The sequence below is a fragment of the Lactuca saligna genome, chromosome 4 (genome assembly GCF_052625555.1).
Source record: "Lactuca saligna cultivar CGN05327 chromosome 4, ASM5262555v1, whole genome shotgun sequence".
NCBI classification, from domain to species: Eukaryota; Viridiplantae; Streptophyta; class Magnoliopsida; order Asterales; family Asteraceae; genus Lactuca; species Lactuca saligna.
Window position 1 is genome coordinate 148,133,693 of NC_136420.1, and position 25,250 is coordinate 148,158,942.

Here is a 25,250-nt window from a genome sequence, read left to right on the forward strand (position 1 = left end):
ATCCCAATCTCGTACAGAAATCGGTATCGAACCGTACCAACTTTAAAAATATAGGACGATACTCGATACTTCAAATGCACAAAATTCGGGATTCGGTACCACCGGTACCGGTACTAGTACCGAAAACCGATACCATTCCCAGTACCGGTACCAGTGATGTTAATTCGGTTCTGTACTCGGGATTGATTTTTGATCAAATTCGGAAACGGTACGGATCGATACCGGTTCCGTCTCATGTTCGGCCCTAAACTATTAAAAAAAATACATAAAAAGCACCATTTTTGTATATATATATATATATATATATATATATATATATATATATATATATATATATATATATATATGTTGCAGTTTAACTTCCATTTAAATAAAACTTCTAACGCCGTAAATAAGCCGCTAATGGAACCTATCTAAAAACCATCCCTCAAAGCTCACGCCGGCCAGAACTCCGGCCTTCCCTTCCTCTCCAAATTCACAGAGTAACTTCATCTTCTATTGGGAAGAGCCTTCGATTATTTATCTTTTTCTTTCTGCTACATTTCTGAAAGCTCAGTGTCGATTAGTATTCCCTGAGGATGAAAGCATCATGAGATATAAACAGCGCTAATCTGCTCCCTGCGAAACCACAACCTACGCACTGGACTCTCTTCCTTCAACCAATACAGTAACGTTATACGTCCATTTATTCTTTCTATTCAGCTTCTTTTACTGAATTTCATGGCATCTCATTGTATTTCCGCTTCTTCGTTGTTCCCCTCAACTTCCTTATCACGTCGACTACAATCTCGAAGAATTAGACGCTTACCTAACGCCAATTCATCAATTACATGTCATATATGTAACTCAGAACCCGAAGAAGAATCAAAAAGTAAGATAACTTCTTTGAATTTACTCCAAATCTCTGTAACCCTAACGATAATATCGGCTTCACTACCCCAGCCTGTATTAGCAGCCAAAGTTACACAAAAGAAGCGTCCTCCCAAAAAGACGAATGCATTAACACCCGAAGAATGGAAAACATGGTCACAAGGGCTCCCTCTTGTAGCTAATCGAATTCCATATACTGATATTCTGAATCTGAAACGCGATGGAAAGCTTAAACACATAATTAAACACCCTGGTCGAGGTTTAAAGGAAAGACCTGTAGTTGTTTTAGCTGTTTTAGAGGATTCTAAAGTTGTCAGACTTGTGGTGCCTTCAATAGACAGTGATCAGAAGTTTTGGGAATCATGGGATGCAATGGAGATCGATTCAATATGTGTTCAGGCGTATACTCCACCTGTCAAGATGCCAGATGTTCCTCCCCCCTTTTTAGGGTTCTTAGCAAAATTTCCTGTCTGGATCTTTTCATTAGTGAAGCCAAAACCAGTCTCAAAAAAAGTCTTGGAGTTAAGGAAAGCAAGGGAGGAGCTTAAGAAGAGCAGAAGCAGTGAGATGTTGAGTAGAAAGAAAGAGATAGCACAAATGGAGAAGGCAATGAGAGCACAAAAGAAGATGGAAGAGAAGAAGAAGAAAATGGAGGAACAAAAGCTCAGAAGCGAACAATCCATGATTGAAGCTGAAATGTCATACTCTCGCATGTCTAACATGTGGAGAGATTTAGCGCGTGACTCCAATGTTACATTGGTTATTGGGTTGTTGTTCTTTGTTTTGTTCTACAAGACTGTTGTTTTAAGTTACAAGAAGCAGAAAAAGGATTATGAAGATAGGTTGAAGATTGAGAAAGCAGAAGCTGAAGAGAAGAGGAAAATGAAGGAATTGGAAAGGGGAATGGCAGGACTTGAACCTGGGGAAGATGATGATGATGAAGAAGGAAAGGAAGGTGAGGAGAATCCTTACATGAAAATGGCTGCTCAGTTCATGAAATCTGGTGCTAGGGTTCGTCGTGCACAAAATACAAAACTTTCACAGTATTTAGAAAGAGGGGTGGATGTGAAGTTTACAGATGTAGCTGGACTTGGGAAAATTCGACTTGAATTAGAGGAGATTGTCAAGTTTTTCACACATGGTGAAATTTATCGCAGGCGAGGTGTCAAAATACCAGGTATATGATACTTACACTTTGTTTGGCGTACTAGTTGAAAAATTAGCTGTTAGCTGAAAAGATAACTGTTATATCGTAAGCTAGTTGATAAAAAATGACGTTTGGTAAACTAGCTGAACGATATAAAATGACATTTATAAGAATATGTTTTATTATAATTAATTAAGGGTATATTTGGAAAATTTTTAAAAAGCTCCCGAAAAGTTAGTCTAAGGCTATGTTTGGCATACTAGCTGAAAAGCTAGTTGTTAGCTAAAAAGCTAGCGGATAGTTTAAATGCTAGGTGTTATATAGAAAGTTAGCTAATAAAAAATAACAATTGGTAAAACTAGCTGATAAGCTAGTTGAAATATATAAAATGACATAAATAGGCATTTAAAAGATTTATTTTTATTTTTATTTTATAAATTATGCGTATATTTGGAAAATTTAAAAAAAGCTCATCAAAAGCTAGTCTAAGGCTCTCTTTGGCGTGCCACAACTAGCTGATTTGCTAGTTTATTTTTTGAGTTTTTTTATGTTATCGCGTTTGGCAAGCCAAAAAGTAGCTTATAAGCTAGCTTTTTGAAAAGCTACTTAGACTAGCTTTTTAGGAGCTTTTTAAATTTTTTTCCAAATATACTCCTTAATTAATTATAGAACCAAATACTCTTAAATATCCTTTTATGTAATTTTATATACTTCAGCTGACTTTTCAGCTAGTTTTACCAAACGTCATTTTTTTTATCAGTTAGCTTTTCAACTATCAGCTAGCTTTTTATTTAACAGCTAGCTTTTCAGTTATCTTTTTAAAAAGCTAGTTTATAAGCTACTTTTTGGTTTGCCAAGCATGCCAACTTAAAAAAGTTTGAAAAATAAGCTAGTTTATCAGCTAACTATGGCACGCCAAACACAGCCTTAATATTTAAATACTATATATTCAACATCTTGAGGATTACATAAACATACAATAATCAAAATTTCAATACTTTATCCCTTTCAATGTAATGAAATCATATTCTAGGCTTCACAATTCACTTCATACGTTTATCAGGTGGCATTCTCCTCTGTGGGCCCCCTGGAGTTGGAAAGACTTTGTTAGCAAAAGCAGTAGCTGGTGAAGCAGGTGTAAACTTCTTTTCCATTTCCGCATCACAATTTGTTGAAATATACGTTGGAGTTGGTGCTTCACGTGTTCGTGCACTTTACCAAGAAGCAAGAGAGTGTGTAAGAATCATCCTTTCTCATATTTTTATCAAAAAAAAAAAAAAAAATACAAAATTTATTTAATATTCATATTCTCCATCTTATTAGGCTCCATCTGTTGTGTTCATTGATGAACTTGATGCGGTTGGAAGGGAACGTGGTTTAATCAAAGGTTCCGGTGGACAAGAACGTGATGCAACTTTAAATCAGGTCAGATTAATTATATTCCATTAAAATGATTAATTTTTTTTTTTTTCATTTACTAATTATTTTTATTTTTCAGCTGCTTGTATGTTTAGATGGATTTGAAGGAAGAGGAAATGTGATTACTATTGCTTCCACAAACCGACCCGATATTTTAGACCCCGCTCTTGTGAGACCAGGGCGGTTTGACAGAAAAATATTTATTCCAAAACCAGGCTTAATCGGACGCGTTGAAATTCTAAAGGTTTCATTAATTAACTAATTAATTTTTCTTGTTTATTTGAGTATTAAATGTTTTTTGTTATTATATTTATAGGTGCATGCGCGTAAGAAACCAATGGCTGAAGATGTAGACTATGCTGCTGTTGCTACCATGACTGATGGAATGGTTGGTGCTGAGCTGGCAAATATTGTTGAGGTGGCTGCCATTAACATGATGCGTGACGGAAGAACTGAGGTTTTTTTTTTTTTTTTTAATTTGAGTTATTTTGTTTTTCTAGTAAGTATAATAATACATCAACATATATATACATATTTTGTTTAATTTGTGTGTAGATAACAACAGATGACTTGTTACAAGCTGCACAAATAGAAGAGAGAGGAATGCTTGACAAGAAGGAAAGAAGCCTTGAGATCTGGAAACAAGTGGCTATCAATGAAGCAGCAATGGCTGTTGTAGCAATCAATTTTCCTGATCTTAAAAACATTGAATTCGTATGATTCTTTCTCAACATTCTTATTTTATAAATTCTAATTTTAATAATAATAATAATAATAATAATAATAATAGTAAATATTTATTTTGATCAGATTAATATCGCGCCAAGAGCAGGGAGGGAATTAGGTTATGTGCGTGTGAAAATGGATCATATCAAATTTAAAGAAGGCTTGCTAAGGTACACAACACAACAATAGATTTAATTTCATTTTTATATCCTTTTAATTCTTTTTTTAATATTTAAAATTTTATAATTATTTTGATACAGTCGACAGTCACTATTAGATCATATTACTGTTCAGTTAGCACCACGAGCAGCTGATGAGATTTGGCATGGTGAAGATCAGGTGACACAATTTTTTTTTTTTTTTTTTTCTTTTAATTTTTTTTTTAGTTTTTGTGATAAAAGTTTATTAATATAAACTGTGCAGTTGAGTACAATATGGGCTGAAACATCTGACAACGCCAGGTCAGCAGCACGGACGCTCGTACTTGGTGGTCTTTCTGACAAATATTATGGCGTATCTAATTTTTGGGTTGCTGATAGAATCGATGTATAATTTTTTTTTTTTTTTAAACTTTATATTATATTTTCACTTTTATTATTATATCTGATTAAAAATTTAATAAAAAATTAGGAAATTGACACGGAGGCATTTCGGATCTTGAACATGTGTTACGGGCGTGCAAAGGAGGTATATTTCATATCATATCATATCATATATTGTTGATGGTGATTTTTCATTTTTGTTTTGTTTTTTTTTTTTTGGTTAGATTTTGGAGGGAAATAGGAAACTGATGGATGCGGTTGTTGATACGCTTGTTGAGAAGAAGAGTCTGAACAAGCAAGAATTGATTGATCTGGTTGAGTTGCATGGGTGTATACGACCCGCTCCACCAAGCGTAGTGGATCTTAGGGCTATAAAACGTGCACACATGCAATCAATGTTGAATCAAAAGGAAGAAGAAGCTAGTAAGGCCACCATTTGAACGATTAATAATTTGTCATGCAGTGGAAGGAGGGGTAAATTGGTAAAATTTACCCAATGGTTATTAGGAGGACAGAGGTGAGGGTCTTGTTGAGTCAAAGTTTTTGTAAAGCATAAATTGCGAGAAAAGAAAAGTAAGGTGTTTTGTTTTAGATTTTAGAGATTCATAATTTTAACTCGCTCACATCTTTGTGCATTCTATAATGTTTTTCAATTTATTATGTTTTTTTAATTTATCAAGTTGCTTTTTTTTTTTTTTTTTGTGAAGAAACATATTTGGAGAAAGAGGGATTATTTTATTTTATGCTAAATATTCAAAATGTTGTTATTTTGTGAAATGATTGTGTAATTGAGATTAAATAACAATTTTACGCTTTGATTTAAAAATGAAAAACAAGTCACACAATTTACATTACATATATATACATTACGTGCGAAGACTTGGAAGGAGGAAAAAGATAAAATTGTTAGTGTCTTAATGCATTAACTTTGATTTTTTGGCTTAATATATTTAGTCATTCTATCTAGATAAAAATAAAACACATTATCATGGTTTGGTTATAATTTTGAGTTAAATGAATTGTAATTTCCCTTCTACTGAATAAGTACCCTTCAGTTACAATTATAATTAAAAAAAAAAACGAAATAATACAAACAAAAAGATATTTTTATCAGGATTTGGTTATAATTTTGAGTTACATGAATTGTACAAACAAAAAAGTTGTTCCGTTGCCGGGACTTGAACCCGGGTCTCTCGGGTGAGAGCCGAGTATCCTGACCAACTAGACTACAACGGATTTTGCTTGTAAGCGAAAGTTTTTTATATTTAAACCAGATATTTCAGGATATTCTGAGGATTGAATTTGACCATTATTTTATTATTCAATTTAAAAAGATGATAAAAACATGATCATCCATCGTATATTGTTATAGATACTCTTTAAATGAATTAGAAAGCGTATAACTAAATAAACACTTCATTTTATTAAAACAGTAAAACATAATTTTTATAGTACTAAAAACCTACTATCCGAATAATTAAGTAATGATTAAGAAACACCATTAATTTAAGAATTGTCTTATTTTTAATTAAAAAAAATTATAACACATATATTTTATATTTTTAATGATTAAATGTAAATAAATACATAAGCACAAAACTAGAGTAAAAAAACAACATCCTTTAACAATTCTTTATAGCTATAGAAGATTAGAAGGTATTTGATTTGTTGAATCTACAAGTTGTTGGATCTATATCCATAAGGACCATTTTAAAATGATGTTGCTAATAACATAAGATTCTATAGGATCACATCTTTAACAAATTGTCACTTATTGAATATTTATTATTAAAATACAATTACTAATAAGTAATCAACTCTTGTAATAAATTAGGAAATAATTATTATTTTATGAAAATAATAACCTAAGAAAATAAAAATTAGTTATTATATCATATGTTATGATTTAATAAATCATGTACAAGTTTTTAGTTACTTTGCTTACCAACTAACTTTAGTAGTTGCATTAGTTTATCTAGTGAGTGAACTTGTCACACAAAACTCTCTTATTATATGGGTCGTAAGTAGTGGAAGCATGGGCATAAGTTGCTTGCAAGTTTCCTCTTTCATCCACCATTCTAAAGGTTATACATTTGACTTTTGAAAGGGTATGGTACTTAGATCTTATCGTAGGTAGTAATTTTTGTTTGTTTGTTAGATTTTGGAGGGAAATAGGAACTAATGGGTGTGGTTGTTGATACGCTTTTTGAGAAGAAGAGCCTGAACAAGCAAGAATTGAATGATCTGGTTGAGTTGCATGAGTGTATACGGCCCGCTCCACCAAGCGTAGTGGATCTCAGGGCTATAAAATGTGCACACATGCAATCAATGTTTAACCACAAGGAAGAAGAAGCTAGTGAGGACACCATTTGAATGAAATGATAATTTGTCATATGGTAGAGAGAAGGGTGTTAGGGCCGAGATCCTCAATCCTATCCAGGATCCCCGATCTCAAAGATATCTAAGGTCCCGAATCTTAAAGGAGTCTCAGGATCCGGAACATACATCAGGATCCGGAAAACCGCCATTATTATTTCATAACAAGTTTAACGACTATATTTCTTGTTTATTTCTCACATGTGCAGAAATAGTCAACATAAGAGTCATTCTCAATGAAGAAACGTTCCAATAAGGCTTAAGAACCAGAAATACCAAGTAAAAGCATGTGCAAACACCAGTTCAACAGGATCCCGAAAATCTCGGATTTATTATGACATCCTCATTTTCACGGCCTGAAAAGACCGATTTCGTTTATGCTTTTTAACATAAAATCAGAGTAGTCTTTCAAAATGGCGAAAACATATTATCAAAGCATTTCCGAAGAAATGTATTTTGTTTATATTAAAACTTTGGGATGCCATTTTCAATACAAAAACATAAGCATAAACAGACCTTACATTCATTTACACTAATGATCCACATCTCTTTTAATCTCTCAGTGTAAAGTAGCTTCATATCGATACTTGTGATACGAATGAACTGAGTGGGTCATGTTGGGAAACCTGGTGAGTACATAGGGTTTTCAACCCACAATAAATAAATTTATTATGTTTAAACATCAAACAATCAACCCAATTTCCCATCCCCATTATTTTATTTATTCTTAAATATCTTAAGAATCATCTATCCTTCATTCATTCATTCCTAAGGATTCTCCTAAGGAATAGGCACAAAGTCCATCGTTGCCTATGACACTGTTGCTAGTGTTATCTATTAGGCCCAACTACCAATATTATCATTTAGGCACAACTACTAGGATTATGACATTCTCTATTAGGCGCAACTGCCTATATTATCCTTTAGGCGTAGCTGCCATGATTATGTTGTATTTATTAGGCATAACTGACAATATTATCCATTAGGCGCGGCTGCCAGGATATTTAGATTACAACTGGTGAACACAAATCAAAAACACATACGGGTTACGGCACAACTACCAATATTCATCTATATCATCTTTCATTCCTCATTATTTATCTACACATGTTCTACCCAACATATTCGTAGATAAAAATACATATAGAGTTTAAAACTTGTATAAAACATTCATTTAACACACATCTCAAATAAACAAACAATATATATACACACAACACATATTTTATAGAAAATACTTCATATCCATGTACAAGATGAAAGTGACTACACACTCACCTGATAAGACGGTGATTGGACATCACTTCGTCCCTTAAAACAATCTTTTTTTTGATGAAACCGGGATGTTTTCTCAAAAATCGGGCTTCACGTGGGCAGAGTTTCGGCTCAAAAAACTCTTTTTCTCGGGATCTTTAGGTGCTTCGAGACTTGCTTTGGGTGTTAGGGAGGTTCCCTAGGCTTCAGGAGGTGTTAGGATAGTTTGAGAGAGAGTAAAGGGTGTAAAAGTGAAAGATTTGTAAACAAAATCCGGACAGCTTCGCTTTCTATTTATAGTATCCGAAATCTGAAGTATGTTGGGCGTAAACTTCAGGTACGCGGGGTGTACTGCTTCACCAGCCACTACGTTGGGCGTACCGTGATACGTGGCTCTGGACGTGTCAAGTATGCGAGATATGTGTTGCATGTGAAGGAGTAGGCGATGTGGCCAATCTCGGACCATGAACACGAGTACGATGGGCGTACTCCTGTACGCGGGGCATACTCTGATTTTTCAAACTTCAAAAATTCGTAACTTTCGCATACGAACTCCGTTTTTGACGTTCTTTATATCCACGCGTAGGTATGACCGTGCTCTACAACTTTCGTTAAGACTCCGTCAACAAATTTTGACTTTATTTTTAAAGTTATCTTTTTAACAGGCCGGGACAGGAAAAGTCCGTTAAAAATTCATAACTTCTTTATCCGATGTCTGTTTTTGTTTGTCTTTTTACCGTTGAACTACTATCAACAAGATCTTCGATTCTCATTTAGGTTATGTTGCCTAAAAATTGCTCGATATAAGATTCGAGTTCCGGGCTGCATACTGCTATGCCAAATCTTAGAAAATTCATAACTTCCTCATAAGAAGTCAGATTTGGACATTCTTTTTATGCACGCTGTCGGTTTAACATATACTACGACTTTCATTTAGATAGCTAAGGTTAAAAAGCACTTTATCGAAAACTCACTTTTTACGTCACACAATGTCGTGTTGGTTTTGTTGCGAAACTTCGACAGGTCATAACTTCTTCGTTATAACTCGGATTTCAGTATTCTTTATATCTCCGGAATCCTTATTTCAACCACTACAACTTTCTTCATAGACATCAGGTTTATTTAACATCTATTTTCGACGCTTATTTTTATCCTTAATTTATTAAATCATAATAATTAAGTATAAAATGCATAATACTCAATTAATACATCTTTATTACTTCAAAACAAATTGGAAAGTTTGACCTAGACTATTGCATCATCTTTAATGCCTAGACTAGAAACACGGGCGTTACAATTATAGTTACTTAACCTAGACTATATATACACATGTAAAACACACACAACGGGCACAATTAGCTGACACCTTAAACACCTAGAGCTACTGAAACATTTGTATTCGTATATTTATCATATTCTCTGTAATTTACATTCAAATAAATAAGATCATACAAGGCAGGTGATCATTATCACCTCCTAAGGTTTTATGTCGGAGATCCTAGCAAGGATCAAGGTATTTCCTTATAAACCACACATTTTATTTTTATCTCAATTAAGTACTTACATTATTCACAACACCACAACCTCTCATACAACTTGGTTGATCTTCGTTTGATCGATTTTTGAACAAAACAATTTGGCGCCCACCGTGGGGTCGTGGTGTTCATAATCTTTGAAAATTCATGTCTACCTGATCAAACTTATCCTCATCCTCTGTTCCTCTTATTTCCTCTGAAAACCTTCCTCCAACTCTAAACGGGCCTCATAAAAAGACTTCCAATGCACCAAAGAAAGATACTTATCCGATCACTACCCAAGGATTCCAGGATCCTCACGTGATGATTTCTAACAACGAGCTCTTTCCCGTTATGAAAAGATTGGAACAATAAGTGAGTCGGCAATAGGAGAACAACAGGACAATAATCAAAGAAGTGGAAAGAATGAGGGGAGAGATCCATAAATATCATGAAATAGCACCTTCGGGTTTGTAACCCAGGATCCTCAATTTCGACAACGTAGGATCCCTAGGGATTTGTCGAGATGCTACAACCTCGGCAACTTTTGCTGCTTCAACTTGGGGAGCAATCGCAAATAATCAAAACCATGTGATGCAGGATCCTAACGAAACCTTCACTACCCTAAAAAACCAAGACACTGGTAACTTACTAAATAATAGTGCATTTAATACTAACTCTTAGAGTCTTGATGCATGTATAAGTCCTATCATGGCTAGGGAACTTCAACAAGTGAGACAGATGATCTTGAGTATACCAGGAAAAGTACAACCTATACCAGTAGCATCCCCTGCAAGCCACATGATCTTAAGATTTTCTCATGCGATAACTGATACTGAAGTTCCAAAACACTTATAGACTCCCAGCATGAAGCCTTACGACAGAACTACGAATCTTGAGGAACACGTCGCACAATACAGGGAAAGAAGGGAAATCATTCCCATCCAATTACACTTAAAATAAGCCTCTTTGTGCAAGGGTTTTGGTTCAACCCTCACATGATCAGCCTTGAAATGACTTCTTAACGTTCCTCCTTATTGCATTACTTCTTTTGCTCATTTAGTTAATCTTTTTAATAACCAGTTTTCTTATAGCAAGATATTCGAAAGGATCACTAGGGATCTATATCGAGTAGTCCAGGATCCTAAGGAATCCCTTAGAGATTTCGTAAGCAGGCTTAGTAGGGAAGGGTTGAACATCCCTAATATTGACATGGACGCTGCTATGGAAGCTTTTAAAATGAGCCTAAAAAAGGATTCTACATTCTACTAGGATATTGTGATTACCTTGTGTAAAAGAATGGATGAAGTCAGAAGTAGAATGTTGAGATTCATCAGCCTAGAAGAAGATAAAAAATTTCAAAAAAGGACCAGCACCCCAAATTCATATGATAATCCTAGTAGGAAGGCCGAGTCCTTGGCCCAAAGATCCTACAAATCAAAACTGTACTCCAAACCTGATCATCATAGGGTTAATGCCCTTGAGGATGAATGAGAGGAAGATGAATTTGCCAAGATCATTGATTATTGTTTTACTATGGATGTTTCAGGTATAACCTATGCTATGTAGGATCTCAACAACAAAGCAAGGTGGACAAAGAAAGGAGAAAAGTCCACTGGATAGAAGGAAAAGTGTAAGTGGTCTACATAACACAAATACTTCGGCCACATCACTGAAGACTATATAGCCCTCAGGAAGGAAATTAGCTATCTCTTAAGCAAAGAATACCTTGAAAAGATCCTAGGAAGAAGGAAAGAAAGACCCAAAGAAATGGAGACAAATCCTTCGAAGATCCTAGAAAAAACAGGATCCCTTCCTGAAGACGCCAAGGTAATCAATTTTATCTTCGGAGGATCTGACATTTGTGGAACTTCTTACTCTACAGCAAAAAGACAAGCTAAGATATCCAAGGCAGAGAAAGAAGAAAAACCCCTGAAGAACACATCGATTACAAGCAAGAAATCACCTTCGATGAACATGATAGAAAGAACATTCAAGATCCCCAACATGATGGATTAACAATAACTCTCCACATCACCAATCATTCCGCCAGAAGGATCCTGGTTAACAGAGGATCCTCGATGAACATCATACTCTTAGATGCCCTAACCAAGATGAACATCCCGGAATCCGATATAATCAAAAGATCCTCAATACTAAAAGGATTCAAAGGTGAAACAAATCATATTATTAGAGAGATCAAGCTACCCATTTGCATCGAAGGGGTAAATTCTATGAAATGCTTTCGTGTTATAGAAGCTTTATCTTCCTACAATGTTATATTAGGTAGGCCATACATCCATGACATGAAAGTGGTTCCATCGACGTACCATCAATGCGTCAAGATGCCTACCCCTTAGGGACAATGAAGATCATTGGTGATTAACAAGAATGCAAATAAAGCTACATGACCTCAGTAAAGTCTTCCTCAGTGCCAAGGAAAGCATAACAATTCAAAAGAGGGGACACAAGATGTACAAGAAACGAATGGGAAAGATATAAAAGAAGTACCCCTAAACCTAGAGGATACTGACACCAAAGTATTCATAGGATCATCAATACCATAATGACCTAGTTACATTCCTGAAAGAAAGAAGGAAAACCTTTGCATGGAAACATGAAGACACAAAAAGTATAGATAAGAACATTAAAACTCATAAACTTAACATTGATTCTTCTTTCAGACCTGTACACCAAAAACTAATGAATTTTGCACCCAAAAAGAACCTGGTCATTCAAGAGGAAGTGGAAAACCTTTTTAAAACATTAATGATCAAGGAGGTCAAGTTCCGAAGGTGGCTAGAAAATATAGTCGTAGTGCAGAAAAAGAATGATAAATGGTAAGTTTGTATGGACTACACGGATCTTAACAAGGCTTTTCCTAAGGATCCTTTCCCATTGCCTTACATAGATTCTATGATAGATGCCATGAGAGGCCATGAACTATTAACATTCATGGATGCCTCAACAGGGCTCCAACAAATTCAAATGGAACCATCTGATCAAGAGGATACCACTTTCATAACTTCCACATGTATATATTGTTACACTGCTATACCATTTCGTCTTAAAAATGCAGGTGCAACATACCAAAGACTGTTGAATCAGATGTTCAAGGATAAACTGGGGGACACCATGGAAATGTACATTGACAACATGGTAGTCAAATCCAAAAGAGATGAAGATCACCTCAAGGATCTTAAAGAAGTCTTCGATATATTAGATGAATACAACATGAAGCTAAACCAATCCAAATATCACTTTGGAATGAAGTCAGACAAGTTCCTTGGTTACATGGTGACCAAGAAGGTAATAGAAGTGAGTCCTGGACAAGGATCTTCAGATGGGGAACCACTCCTCATACATCTTTCAATACCATCGGATGTTGTAAGTGTTGTTCTGGCCAAGAATCTTGATGGCGAACAACAACCTCTTTACTATGTAAGTAAAAGTCTCTTGGATCTTGAAACTAGGTACTCTCTCCTTGAAAAACTAATAGTTACACCTTCTACTAAATTAAGACATTATTTTGAAACTTATACTACACATGTCAAACTTCACTATCTAATTAAGAATTTCATAAGAAAACAAGAAATGTCATGCAAAATGACTAAGTGGTCAGTGAAGCTCATTATATATGACATCAAATATGAGCCCAGATCCTCAATAAAGTCACAAACATTAACCAATTTTATGGCTGATTTTAGTGATGATCTACAACCTGAGGTAGAGTTGTACACCAATGACTTCAAGAAGAAGAAAACATGGGGGAGTGGATACTCTTTACTGATGGAGCATCCAACTTTAGAGGAGCAGACCTTGGAATCATACTAAAATCGCCACATGGGTATTGTTGGATTAGTGTTTAAGTCCATGATTATATTTGGTATGTACTTGACCCGAGAGTAGCATGGTTCATTTTGGTTGCATATCACCAGGACAATTTGATAGGATGGACTTTTGAGAAGAGGTTATTTATGATTTTTAATATATTATAAGTTCTAATATATTAATATGAAATCATATTATTTAATTAGTATTGATCAAGAATTAGTTTGGAATTAATTTTGTGATCAAAAGAGACTAATTAAATAAATGGGGATTGATTTGGTAAATCATTCATTCTTATAATGTGGGCTTATGATCCATAGTTCTTTATGTTGGGCTAAACCCATGTGGTGACCCATGGATGATCCATGGATGTTTAAACCCATGAAGCATGAGGAATATGGAAGGTCATTCACATTAGGGTTTGTATGGTGTAACCCTAATTAAGCTACACTGTATAAAAATCCCCTAGTTCATGAAATTGGTTACACATGTGTTCTTTGGAAGAGCTAGCCGATTATGAATGCAGGACATCTTCTCTCAAGTTATCCTTTTACCTAGGTCTATTGTGATTCCATTTGAGGCATTCATACTATTGGTGCTAAGCTCTTTAAGGTTCAAGGCTTTCAACTATAACAAAAGGTATGTCATCTAACCAGAATTTTGTAGTATAGATACTCCATTATATGCTAGTTAGGATGATGCTTTGGAATATTGAAAGTTTGCATGTATATTTGAGAAAACATAGATCCATAACATTTAGGGTTGCATGTACACCTTAGGAGTGTTAGAATGCTCAAAACCCATCAGTGGTGTCAGGGCCTAGGGTTGTTTTCCAATATACTTGATGCTACTTGCTTTCAAAAGCTAAAAAAATCGTTTTTTCTGCTTTCTGGATAGTAGACTCGCTGAGTCCACTGGGGAAATCGTCGAGTCCCCTCATAAATCTGACCAACTGGTCGAGTCAGTTCATGCACTCGATGAGTTGGAGCTCCAGAATGCAGATTTTTGAGTTTTAAGGCTAGAACTGGACTAGGATCATTACTATAAACTGTTTTTGAACTTATAAACTTGTTTTTGATGTGGACATGTGGTAATGATCATGCTCATCTAATTTAAAAGATAATTGTCAAATTAGGCTAGTTACATGAAATTTGTTTGATATGAATTGTCTTGTTCTTATGAGTTTAATTTACATCATAGACAAATTTTTTGATTTTGTAAGTTATAATAGTTGATCTAGATGTTTTTGATGAATTCTATAACTTTTCCTTAAGTTATAGAAAGTGAGGAGTCTCATTTTTAAATTTCATCTTAAATGGTTTAATGTCATCCATAACTTGTCCTCAAGTTATGGATCATGAAGAGTCCTTTTTATAAATGTTTTTTTTATGAACTCCATAATTTGTCATCAAGTTATGGAATGTCAAAAGTCTTTTCATAAAACCTATATTAAACTCATAAGTTATGGATACCAAAAGTTTTGAATAGTTCAAAACTTGCACTCAAGTTTTGGAATTTGTAAATGTAGAGTCTACCTTGGAAACATTTAGTTCCAAACCCTAGAGTTTTAAAAGTTAAAATTCTACCGTTATACTATTATAATATTATAGGTTTAATATTTATATATATGTGTAAGAGTAAATTCAGTCTTACCATTAGTAGGCCTCATTCATGAAGCCGGTCTATAAGGGGGGGGGGGGTATAAGGTTACTACCTATAAAATGGCAGTTTAATGGGTGTCCACTCTCACCCACCGCTTCCTTGACTGGTGGAGGGTCGTCAGTCGAACGGGTAGTATAGGACATTAATTCTCATTATAAGTATAATGATAATTATAAAGTAACTAAAATTTTAGTAAATACCCAATCTTAGTTACTTTAGGAAACATGTGAATATGGTGCTATTCCATGAAATTGCACTTTGCACCCTGTTAAGTCGTTAGTGGGGCATGTGTGGTTAACCGACACACTAACCTGGACTGACAGTGTATGGTAAAGGGTAGCTTGATGTTAATCATAGATCAATGGAGCGTGTGTGGTTAACCGACACATTGATTTGGTGGTTGTAACATTGGGTGTACCAAGCTAATTTGCATGGTTATTCACATCTTGTTTGTGATCATCGGCATCCCAGTCACAACTTGAAGGGCATAATCAAGATTTAAACATGCCATTAAAAGTTTCAATGAATCTCAAAGGATCTATGAATTTCAATTCACTTAAAACCTAAAATTCCTTTTCATTTTTCGTGGTAGAAATTGGTAAATAATCATTTACCTACCTCCAAATACTTTACAATTGGATTACGGCATCCCTCTTCTGAATTGTAAATTATTGTGTTGGGTCTTTGCCTTAATATTTCATTTGGGTGTTATATTAAGTACTTAAATCAACTAACTTGAATTTTCTCCCGTGTAGATGTGTAGTTTAGACAACTATGGTCTTCTCAAACCTTTTGGAACAAGCTTTCCTCTTGAAGATGATGTTCCACAATTGGATCGTGGAAGTGGAAATCATACTTCACTTCCTCCACCTCCTCCAATTATTCTCCCTGACCCACAATTTCAAAAACTTGAAAAGTTCAAGGTCACTCAAGCCCTACTTGCAATGAAACATCAAGATGGAAGGTCTGTGTGTACTCACATCTTGGAGATGAAGTCACATATTGACAGGCTGAGAGCATTAGGTGTCGTTGTCCCGAGGAAGTTATACGTTGACTGGGTTCTTCAGTCACTTCCCAAGTCATATAGTGAGTTCATTAAGGACTACTATGTGACAGACACGACATGACCCTTATTGATCTTACCTATTTGCTTGGTGCTGCTGAATCAACATTGATTTGGCGCACTGAAAAAGAAAATTTGATTGAAATATCTACTTCTCAAACTTCCATGGGCATTAAGAATGGAAACAATGGAAGTCCGTAAAGGATTTCTCTTCCCAATGGAAAGGGATCGGCAATAGTCAACCCAGTTGACCAAATGGTAAAGAGAAAGGCTAAGTCTGAGATAGTCCCGTGTACCATTCCCAAAGAGTCTATTTGTTTCTATTGCCAAAAGAAGGGGAATCGGTTGCGAAGTTGCCCTGACTACCTGAAAGGTCTGAAAGAAGGTAGAATCAAAATGTTTGGATCTGCTTCAGGTAAGTCGAATATCTAACTATGTTAAGTTCCTATTTGATGATTCTTAATACATGATGTGACAAGGTTACATTTTGATATTTTGTAGGATCATGCAAAAGGAAGGAAGCTTAAAAGTAAGAGTATGTTGAATCTGATCGCGAAGATGGATTTCAATCGCATGGTTCGAAGATCGGATTTTTGAGCTGTTGCTTAGGAGTTATGATAGATTTCTAGGAAATATGTAATAACATAGTTTTTCATTTGTAATTGCATTGTAAGGAAAAGTTTTTCTGCATTTTATAAATAAATAAAGTTTTGTTTTTATTTTTATTATATCTCCTTACAATGGCATTTGTGAAAAATTGATGTTTGTATGTTTCTATGTTAGAAATATGAATTTGATTCTTTCGTTTGTGGTAATGTCGAAAATTTTCCCAATAAGGGAAGATCCTCATCAACCAAGTTTCAGTTGGATAGAAACTTAGAATCATGCGACTCAGATTATGTGATGAATGAGAACCTTTGTATTGGGGATATTTAAAATTAATTCCTTGTTTACATGAATATGTGAGTCAAGTGAAGGACTAGGTGATTGGGTACACAGGAGATTGGGTACACTTGGTTGTGCGCTGGTCAGGTCCACCACAAAGATCGATAAGACTATTCGTCAAGACTTACTAAAGCTTAGTAAAAATGGTTATTCTTACAAGTTTAAGTATAATTCCGAAACATTGGAAAAGGTTCAATGTATGATAGAATGAATAAGAAGAATCAAATTAGGCAGAAAGATAAAAGTTTCTCCAATCTGAAAAGATGGGAGAGTACTTTAGTATCGTGTTTTATGATCATCTTAATGATTATGGAAAACCATATCACAATTGATCCTCTAAGGACATCTTAGTGCATTCGTATGGCTAAGAAGAGGAATCATAAATTGTTGAAATGGTTAAATCAAATATATGAATCATACTTCATTCCAAAATCAAGTCTTAGAGTTTCACTCCAAGATTGTTCCTTGAGTGACATAATCATAAGAAGGTTTATAACACTCATCAAATGTAGAGTAATATTCTTTTTGCTCTTGTACATTTGAAATTGGTAAGTTGTGATGTCTTGATAGGGACAAAGATCAGCTAAGACCAATTGTGTGAGGTGTTTATCTTGATTAGAATCCGCACTAACTCTTGAATATTTGTTTGTCAAGGAATGATTCTTGACAAGAGAAACAAATATTTCAAGAGGTCAGTGAGAGTCTTAAAGATCTTGACAAGGTTCAATAACTAATCAAGAAGAAAACCTATTGTTTATCACTAGCACACGACTTGAGGTTTGTAACCTATCGTGTTAACATATTCTTATTTCTGTGCTCATTCCAGTTAAAAGTTGACTATGCATGTGAGTTCTATGAGTTCTCAATTGTTTGCATAACAACTTGGAAGACATGGTAGGCCCTTGTGCTACCAGGTGGCAAGAAATTAAGATTGAACAAGTTCAGTCTGTATGATTTTGGATTTGTCACAAACCTTGTCTTATGATTATGGTTTGACAAAGTCACACAGATAGGAACACATACACCATAAAATCTAAGTGTCATAAGGTTTCTCTCCTCTTCATGAAAATCATTGTGAGGAAACTCTTTCACTAAGTAGATTTTAAGGAGATAGCAATTGTGTTATTTGCATTCTCAAATTCGATTATGATTACAACATCCCTTTTCATAATACGAATTGTGAGAAATGACAAAAGGTCTAAACATTTGAGACTTATTGTTGTAAGTTCTTAAATTGTTTAGACACACATGTGAGCTATCTACAGAATAAGTTAGAGAATCCTAGATCAAGTCTTATCAAAGCATCTCGTATCAGAAATTTGAACTTTGGTAATGAAAGTCAATAAGTATTGATTTCTAGAAGTCCAGCTGATTTCTGTGTACATGTCAAAGCTAGTGGGAGCATAAGTGCTATGCTAGTAAAGTAATGATTATTACGCTAGTAGGAGCATAATCAATTATGATGAATGTTGCAATTTACCAATGTTAATTATAGAAAACAAAAGTTTCAATTCGTAAGTTTTAGAATTTGAAAAATTGTTTTGCTATAATTAAAGTAGTGGAATTCATACTTCATTTCAAATCTAAAAACTTAGATTATGAGATTTTAATCAAATTTAGTCATGATTGTGTTAATTGCGTTCTGAAAATTCGATTATGATTACGGCAACCCTTTTCATAATTCGAATTATGAGAACATGGAAAATAGATATATTATAGCAAAATACTGGTCAGGTACCATGTCTTTATGAATCGTGTCCAATATGCTTTGGGTATAGGATCGATTACATGTGCTATAACATTTATCCGTTCTAAATTTTTTTCCAAATGCCTAGGGCATTAAGAGGGAAAAGGAATAGAACTGGATATGACTAAAATGGTTAAACAACTGTTAAGGACAATCTAAGGTTTGTCAAGGATTGGTCGCTTGTAGTTGGGAGTATAGAAAAGGACAGACCATATTGACATATTCTGAAAAGAGGCAACTCTTGTTAAGAAGTGATAGTCAAAATGGGAATATGGATATGTTTCCATAGGTGGAAGTTACTCCTTAAATCTGTGCAATAGTAGAAAACTTAATGCAAGAAAGATGTTCAAATGTATGTACTTTAAATTTGAGACTTCATTTCCGTGGAATTGCTCTCCATTGGAATACTTTGTGATGTTTGTTGCCAAGTCTCTGTGAATTTTGTTCATAGTCATTGCAAGAGGATCATTGCATATAAGTTTAGAATCTAACGGATTATAGTAAATGGCAAGAAATTGATATTCTTACATTTATGGTAAGGATTTGGAATTGTGAAATGAGCATCATAGGAATATTGTCAATTGATCTGTTTCATGAAGCAAGGACCATAGACAAACATAGTGTGCATACTTGGAGCATAGCATAGCTATTGTTTAGACAAACATAGTGTGCATGATTGGAGCATGGCATGTCACTTGTTTTAATTCAAGTATTATGTTGATTATTCGAAACATTATACAATGATAATGAGTAATCAATATGGGACTCAAAAGTTTTTGAGCCATATAGGATTAGTATTATTCTTGTGCTTCACTTTTCATGTTTTGACTTCCCGAATAACTAGGTTATTCAAATCATCCACAATCGATCATACTTTGGAAGTAGGTATTAAGGCAAGAGTGTCATGAATAGGTTTGTAGTTTGTCTAGGTGTTTTAGACATAGTTGTAGTGTTCATGAGTGCTCCTGGAATAAGATTTGAGTATTGGATTCAAACAACGCTCATTTGAATCAATTCATGGATTTTATCACGACTGATCATGAGACGATAATATCTTATATTCTTCAAACGGAGATATATGAGTTGTAGTTTACAAGTCGGTTGCACATTGATGATATGTAAACGCAACGGTAACTCGTTGTTATAAAACATATCATTGTGTGTGATTTGATGAGTAGATAGAGCAAGCATATGAGTTGACGTTTATCCATTTCTTTTACCCATGGAGGGATAAAAACAATATCTGTGGTCCCCTCGATGATTTAGTGATGACACCCCTAAGTGCTTGGCCAAGCTTGAACTGATTTGATTTGTTTAATTAGTCGGTCGTCATAAATCAGAAATCAGGAAACAACAGATGGACAAAGAGAATGATTATAATCCATGTCTCAGTCCATATGATATCTAGAATGGAGGAATATATGATCCCTTATCTAATGGACGAGTCGTTGACTAGGTCAGAGTTTGACAACAGCTTTTAAGAGCTACGATTGCTAGTCGGGCTGTGGAGTCGTACTTGCAATAATAGTTATTAGAATTATCTAAGTGGGAGACTATTGGATTAGTGTCTAAGTCCATAACTATGTTTGGTATGTAGTTGACACGAGAGTAGCATGGTCCATTTGGGTTGTATATCACCAGGACAATTTGATAGGATGGACTTTTGAGAAGATGTTATTTATGATTTGTTAGTATATTATAAGTTCTAATATATAAATATGAAATCATATTATTTAATTATTATTAATAAAGAATTAGTTTGGAATTAATTTTGTGATCAAAAGAGACTAATATTAAATGGGGATTGATTTGGTAAATCATTCATTCTTATAATGTAGGCTTATGATCCATAGTTCTTTATGTTGGGCTAAACCCATGTGGTGCCCCATGGATGATCCATGTAGGTTTAAACCTATGGATCATGAGGAATATGGAAGGTCATGCACATTAGGGTTTGCATGGTGTAACCCTAATTAAGCTACACTATATAAGAAGCCCCTAGTTCATGAAATCGGTTACACATGTGTTCTTTGGAAGAGCTAGCCGATTATGAGTGCAATACATCTTCTCTCAAGTTATCCTTTGTCCTAGGTGTGTTGTGATTCTATTTGAGGCATTCATACTATTGGTGCTAAGCTCTTTAAGGTTCAAGGCCTTCAACTATAACAAAAGGTATGTCATCTAGCTAGAATTTTGGTAGTATAGATACTCCATTATATGGTAGTTAGGATGATGCTTTGGAATATTGAAACTTTGCATGTATATTAAAGAAAACATAGATCCAAAGCATTTAGGGTTGCATGTACACCTTAGGAGTGTTAGAATGTTAAAAACCCATCAGGGACATCCTACCCCAAGAAACCAATTAGTTGTTAATTCAATGCAACTAACAATGAAACATAGTATGAAGTGAAGGATCTAGTATGCTCAAGAATCATATTAAAGTGATATTGCTAATTAACATATGATATTAAAGGGTCACACTAACAACAACTTGATACAATTGATTATTTATTAGAAATTGATTTTAATAAATATTCAATAAAACTCTTATAATTAAATTGGAAATTATTTATTTCATGGAAATAATAATTTTTATTAGCAAGTAACATATTATTCATATGGTATGAATTAATAAGTCAAGTACAACTTTTGGGACTAGATAAATGTTTTTTGTCTTTTACCTTAAAGTTAGAGTTTATATTTTATAAACTTGTTTTATAAAATTTGAACTTGTCTTTCTTTTTCTACTCTTATGGCCGAAAGTTTATGAGGCTAGAGAGGGGATGGGTGTTGAAACAATAATAACTTAGATTTATAGATTCTATAAACTATGTGAATAAATAACAAGAACAATGAAGATAAAATAGTGTCGAATGCTTGTATTGAAAAGCTTTAGAAGAGTTCAATGTGAACTTCTCTATAAAAGCTAGGTAGGGCAATACAATCATTAAAACCTAATTGCTACATGCATGCAATATATAGGCTAGACGGATAAGTACTAAAAACAAGAATGGATAGACCCATCTCATCGATAAATTACCTTTACAAAATATGTTTGACACAATACCAATAAGCCCAAAAATCTCCCTCTTTGGGTCAAAATGCGAAGGAGATTCTTCATCATTGCTGCTTTTTCTGCACCTTGAACAATTTCAACACCATACCTAGAAGTGTGTTCTGAACAACAATATACCATTTAATCGTGTCAGAAAAGCACTTTTGATCATCAAAATCATTGCCTTGACAAGCGTCGGTAAACTCAATGATGTAGTTCAGAGTAGATGTTGAGTGAAAGTTCTTATCTAGCAAAAAGAATATACATCTCTGAACTTTTTGATTAATTCTTTTCTTGTACACCACACTCCAATTCTCTAATCTGATTTTAACCAGCTTCATCTTATTCAGATCACTTGGTCGTTCATGGGGTTGTGTGTGGGAAGAAGCCTTCATCACTTGGTCGTTCATGTGTGTTTGTTTGGGAGGTAGCCTTGTTCCCTTGGTCGTTCATGGGAATGTGTGTGGCAATACGCATTGTTCCTTGGTCGTTCATACCCTTGTTCCCTTGGTCGTTCATGGGTCTGTGTGTGGGAAGAGGCGTTGTTCACTTGGGTAGCCTGCTTGCCTTGCCAGCCCCATATGCATTGTTCCCTTGGTCGTTAGTGGATGGGTTTGTGTGTGGCATGGTGCCTTGTTCCCTTGTGTGGCCTGACTGCTTGGCTTGACATGACCTAGCCTTGCCAGCCTCACATCCATTGTTCACTTGGTCGTTCATGGGCATGTGTGTGGCAAGGTGCCTTGTTCCCTTGGTCGTTCATGGGGTTGTGTGTGGGAAGAAGCCTTCTTCACTTGGTCGTTCATGTGTGTTTGTTTGGGAGGTAGCCTTGTTCCCTTGGTCGTTCATGGGAATGTGTGTGGCAATACGCATTGTTCCTTGGTCGTTCATACCCTTGTTCCCTTGGTCGTTCATGGGTCTGTGTGTGGGAAGAGGCGTTGTTCCGTTGTTCGTTCGTTCATGGGTTTGTGTGTGGCAAGGTGCCTTGTTCCCTTGTGTAGCCTGACTGCTTGGCTTGACATGACCTAGCCTTGCCAGCCTCACATCAATTGTGTAGCCTGACTGCTTGGCTTGCCGTGACCTAGCCTTGCCAGCCTCACATCCATTGTTCCCTTGGTCGTTCATGCAAGGGTCTGTGTGTGGCAAGGTTGCCTTGTTCCCTTGGTCGTTAATGGGCATGTGTGTGGCAAGGTGCCTTGTTCCCTTGGTCGTTCATGGGCATGTGTGCGGCAAGGTGCCTTGTTCCCTTGGTCGTTCATGGGCATGTGTGCGGCAAGGTTGCCTTGTTCCCTTGGTCGTTCGTGGATGGGTTTGTGTGTGGCAAGGTGCCTTGTTCCCTTGGGTGGCTTGCCTTGCCAGCCTCGCTTGCTTAGGTTTCCCAACACACCTGTCGGGCACCAAGGGTGGTGTTAGTCCCCATGTACCCCCTATATATACATAATGCACAAAGAGCTTGGTGACAGGAACAGACATTGATTAGCCCGAAGATGTATAATTCCCAACACCATGCCTTGTTCGTCATACACGCTTCTGGGCACCAAGTGGTGGTAGTCCCCCATGGGCATGTGTGCGGCAAGGTGCCTTGTTGCCTTGGTCGTTCGTGGGCATGTGTGTGGCAAGGTGCCTTGTTCCCTTGGGTGGCTTGCTTTGCCAGCCTCGCTTGCTTAGGTTTCCCAGCACACCTGTCGGGCACCAAGGGTGGTATTAGTCCCCATGTACCCCCTATATATACATAATGCACAAAGAGCTTGGTGACAGGAACAGACATTGATTAGCCCGAAGATGCATAATTCCCAACACCATGCCTTGTTCGTCATACACGCTTCTGGGCACAAAGTGGTGGTAGTCCCCATGTGCATGTGTGTGGCAAGGTGCCTTGTTCCCTTGCCGTTCGTGGGCATGTGTTTGGCAAGGTGCCTTGTTCCCTTGGGTAGCTTGCCTTGCCAGCCTCGCTTGCTTAGGTTTCCCCAACACACTCGTCGGGCACCAAGGGTGGTATTAATCCCCATGTACCCCCTATATATACATATTGCACAAAGAGCTTGGTGACAGGAACAGACATTGATTTCCCCGAGGATGCATAATTCCCAACACCATGCCTTGTTCGTCATATACGCATGCCTTGTTCGTCATATAGTCTTCTGGGCACCAAGTGGTGGTAGTCCCCCATGGCCTATATACGACAAGGGAAACTTTGTAGATTGACATGGAACTTTTTTTTGCCAAGTAACAAAATGTCTGAAAATTTACCAAGTGTCGTAGAGCCAGCCTCTTGTTCGTATGCGTGGAAGGAAAAATGAGGGGGCTTGCTTTGGGGGGGAGGGACGAATCTGAGCGACGCAGGGCTGAATCTCAGTGGATCGTGGAAGTGGAAATCATACTTCACTTCCTCCACCTCCTCCAATTATTCTCCCTGACCCACAATTTCAAAAACTTGAAAAGTTCAAGGTCACTCAAGCCCTACTTGCAATGAAACATCAAGATGGAAGGTCTGTGTGTACTCACATCTTGGAGATGAAGTCACATATTGACAGGCTGAGAGCATTAGGTGTCGTTGTCCCGAGGAAGTTATCCGTTGACTGGGTTCTTCAGTCACTTCCCAAGTCATATAGTGAGTTCATTAAGGACTACTATGTGACAGACACGACATGACCCTTATTGATCTTACCTATTTGCTTGGTGCTGCTGAATCAACATTGATTTGGCGCACTGAAAAAGAAAATTTGATTGAAATATCTACTTCTCAAACTTCCATGGGCATTAAGAATGGAAACAATGGAAGTCCGTAAAGGATTTCTCTTCCCAATGGAAAGGGATCGGCAATAGTCAACCCAGTTGACCAAATGGTAAAGAGAAAGGCTAAGTCTGAGATAGTCCCGTGTACCATTCCCAAAGAGTCTATTTGTTTCTATTGCCAAAAGAAGGGGAATCGGTTGCGAAGTTGCCCTGACTACCTGAAAGGTCTGAAAGAAGGTAGAATCAAAATGTTTGGATCTGCTTCAGGTAAGTCGAATATCTAACTATGTTAAGTTCCTATTTGATGATTCTTAATACATGATGTGACAAGGTTACATTTTGATATTTTGTAGGATCATGCAA

The 25,250-nt window shown here is 36.0% G+C and overlaps 1 protein-coding gene and 1 non-coding gene across 2 annotated transcripts; one reads left to right on the plus strand and one right to left on the minus strand.

Annotated features, from left to right (window-relative positions):
* Positions 1-378: 378 nt before the first annotated feature.
* EMB2083 (AAA-type ATPase family protein) lies at positions 379-5,379 on the plus strand. The gene is made up of 11 exons (XM_078991444.1): positions 379-2,047; positions 3,081-3,253; positions 3,341-3,442; positions 3,516-3,680; positions 3,753-3,893; positions 3,992-4,150; positions 4,247-4,332; positions 4,423-4,501; positions 4,586-4,708; positions 4,793-4,849; positions 4,929-5,379. Exons 1-11 carry the CDS (start codon positions 721-723, stop codon positions 5,142-5,144), a joined length of 2,628 nt encoding a protein of 875 aa, XP_078847570.1. The 5' UTR covers positions 379-720; the 3' UTR covers positions 5,145-5,379.
* Positions 5,380-5,867: 488 nt separating this feature from the next.
* Positions 5,868-5,940, minus strand: TRNAE-CUC (transfer RNA glutamic acid (anticodon CUC)). The gene has a single exon. It is a non-coding gene; the product is annotated as a tRNA-Glu (tRNA).
* Positions 5,941-25,250: the final 19,310 nt, after the last annotated feature.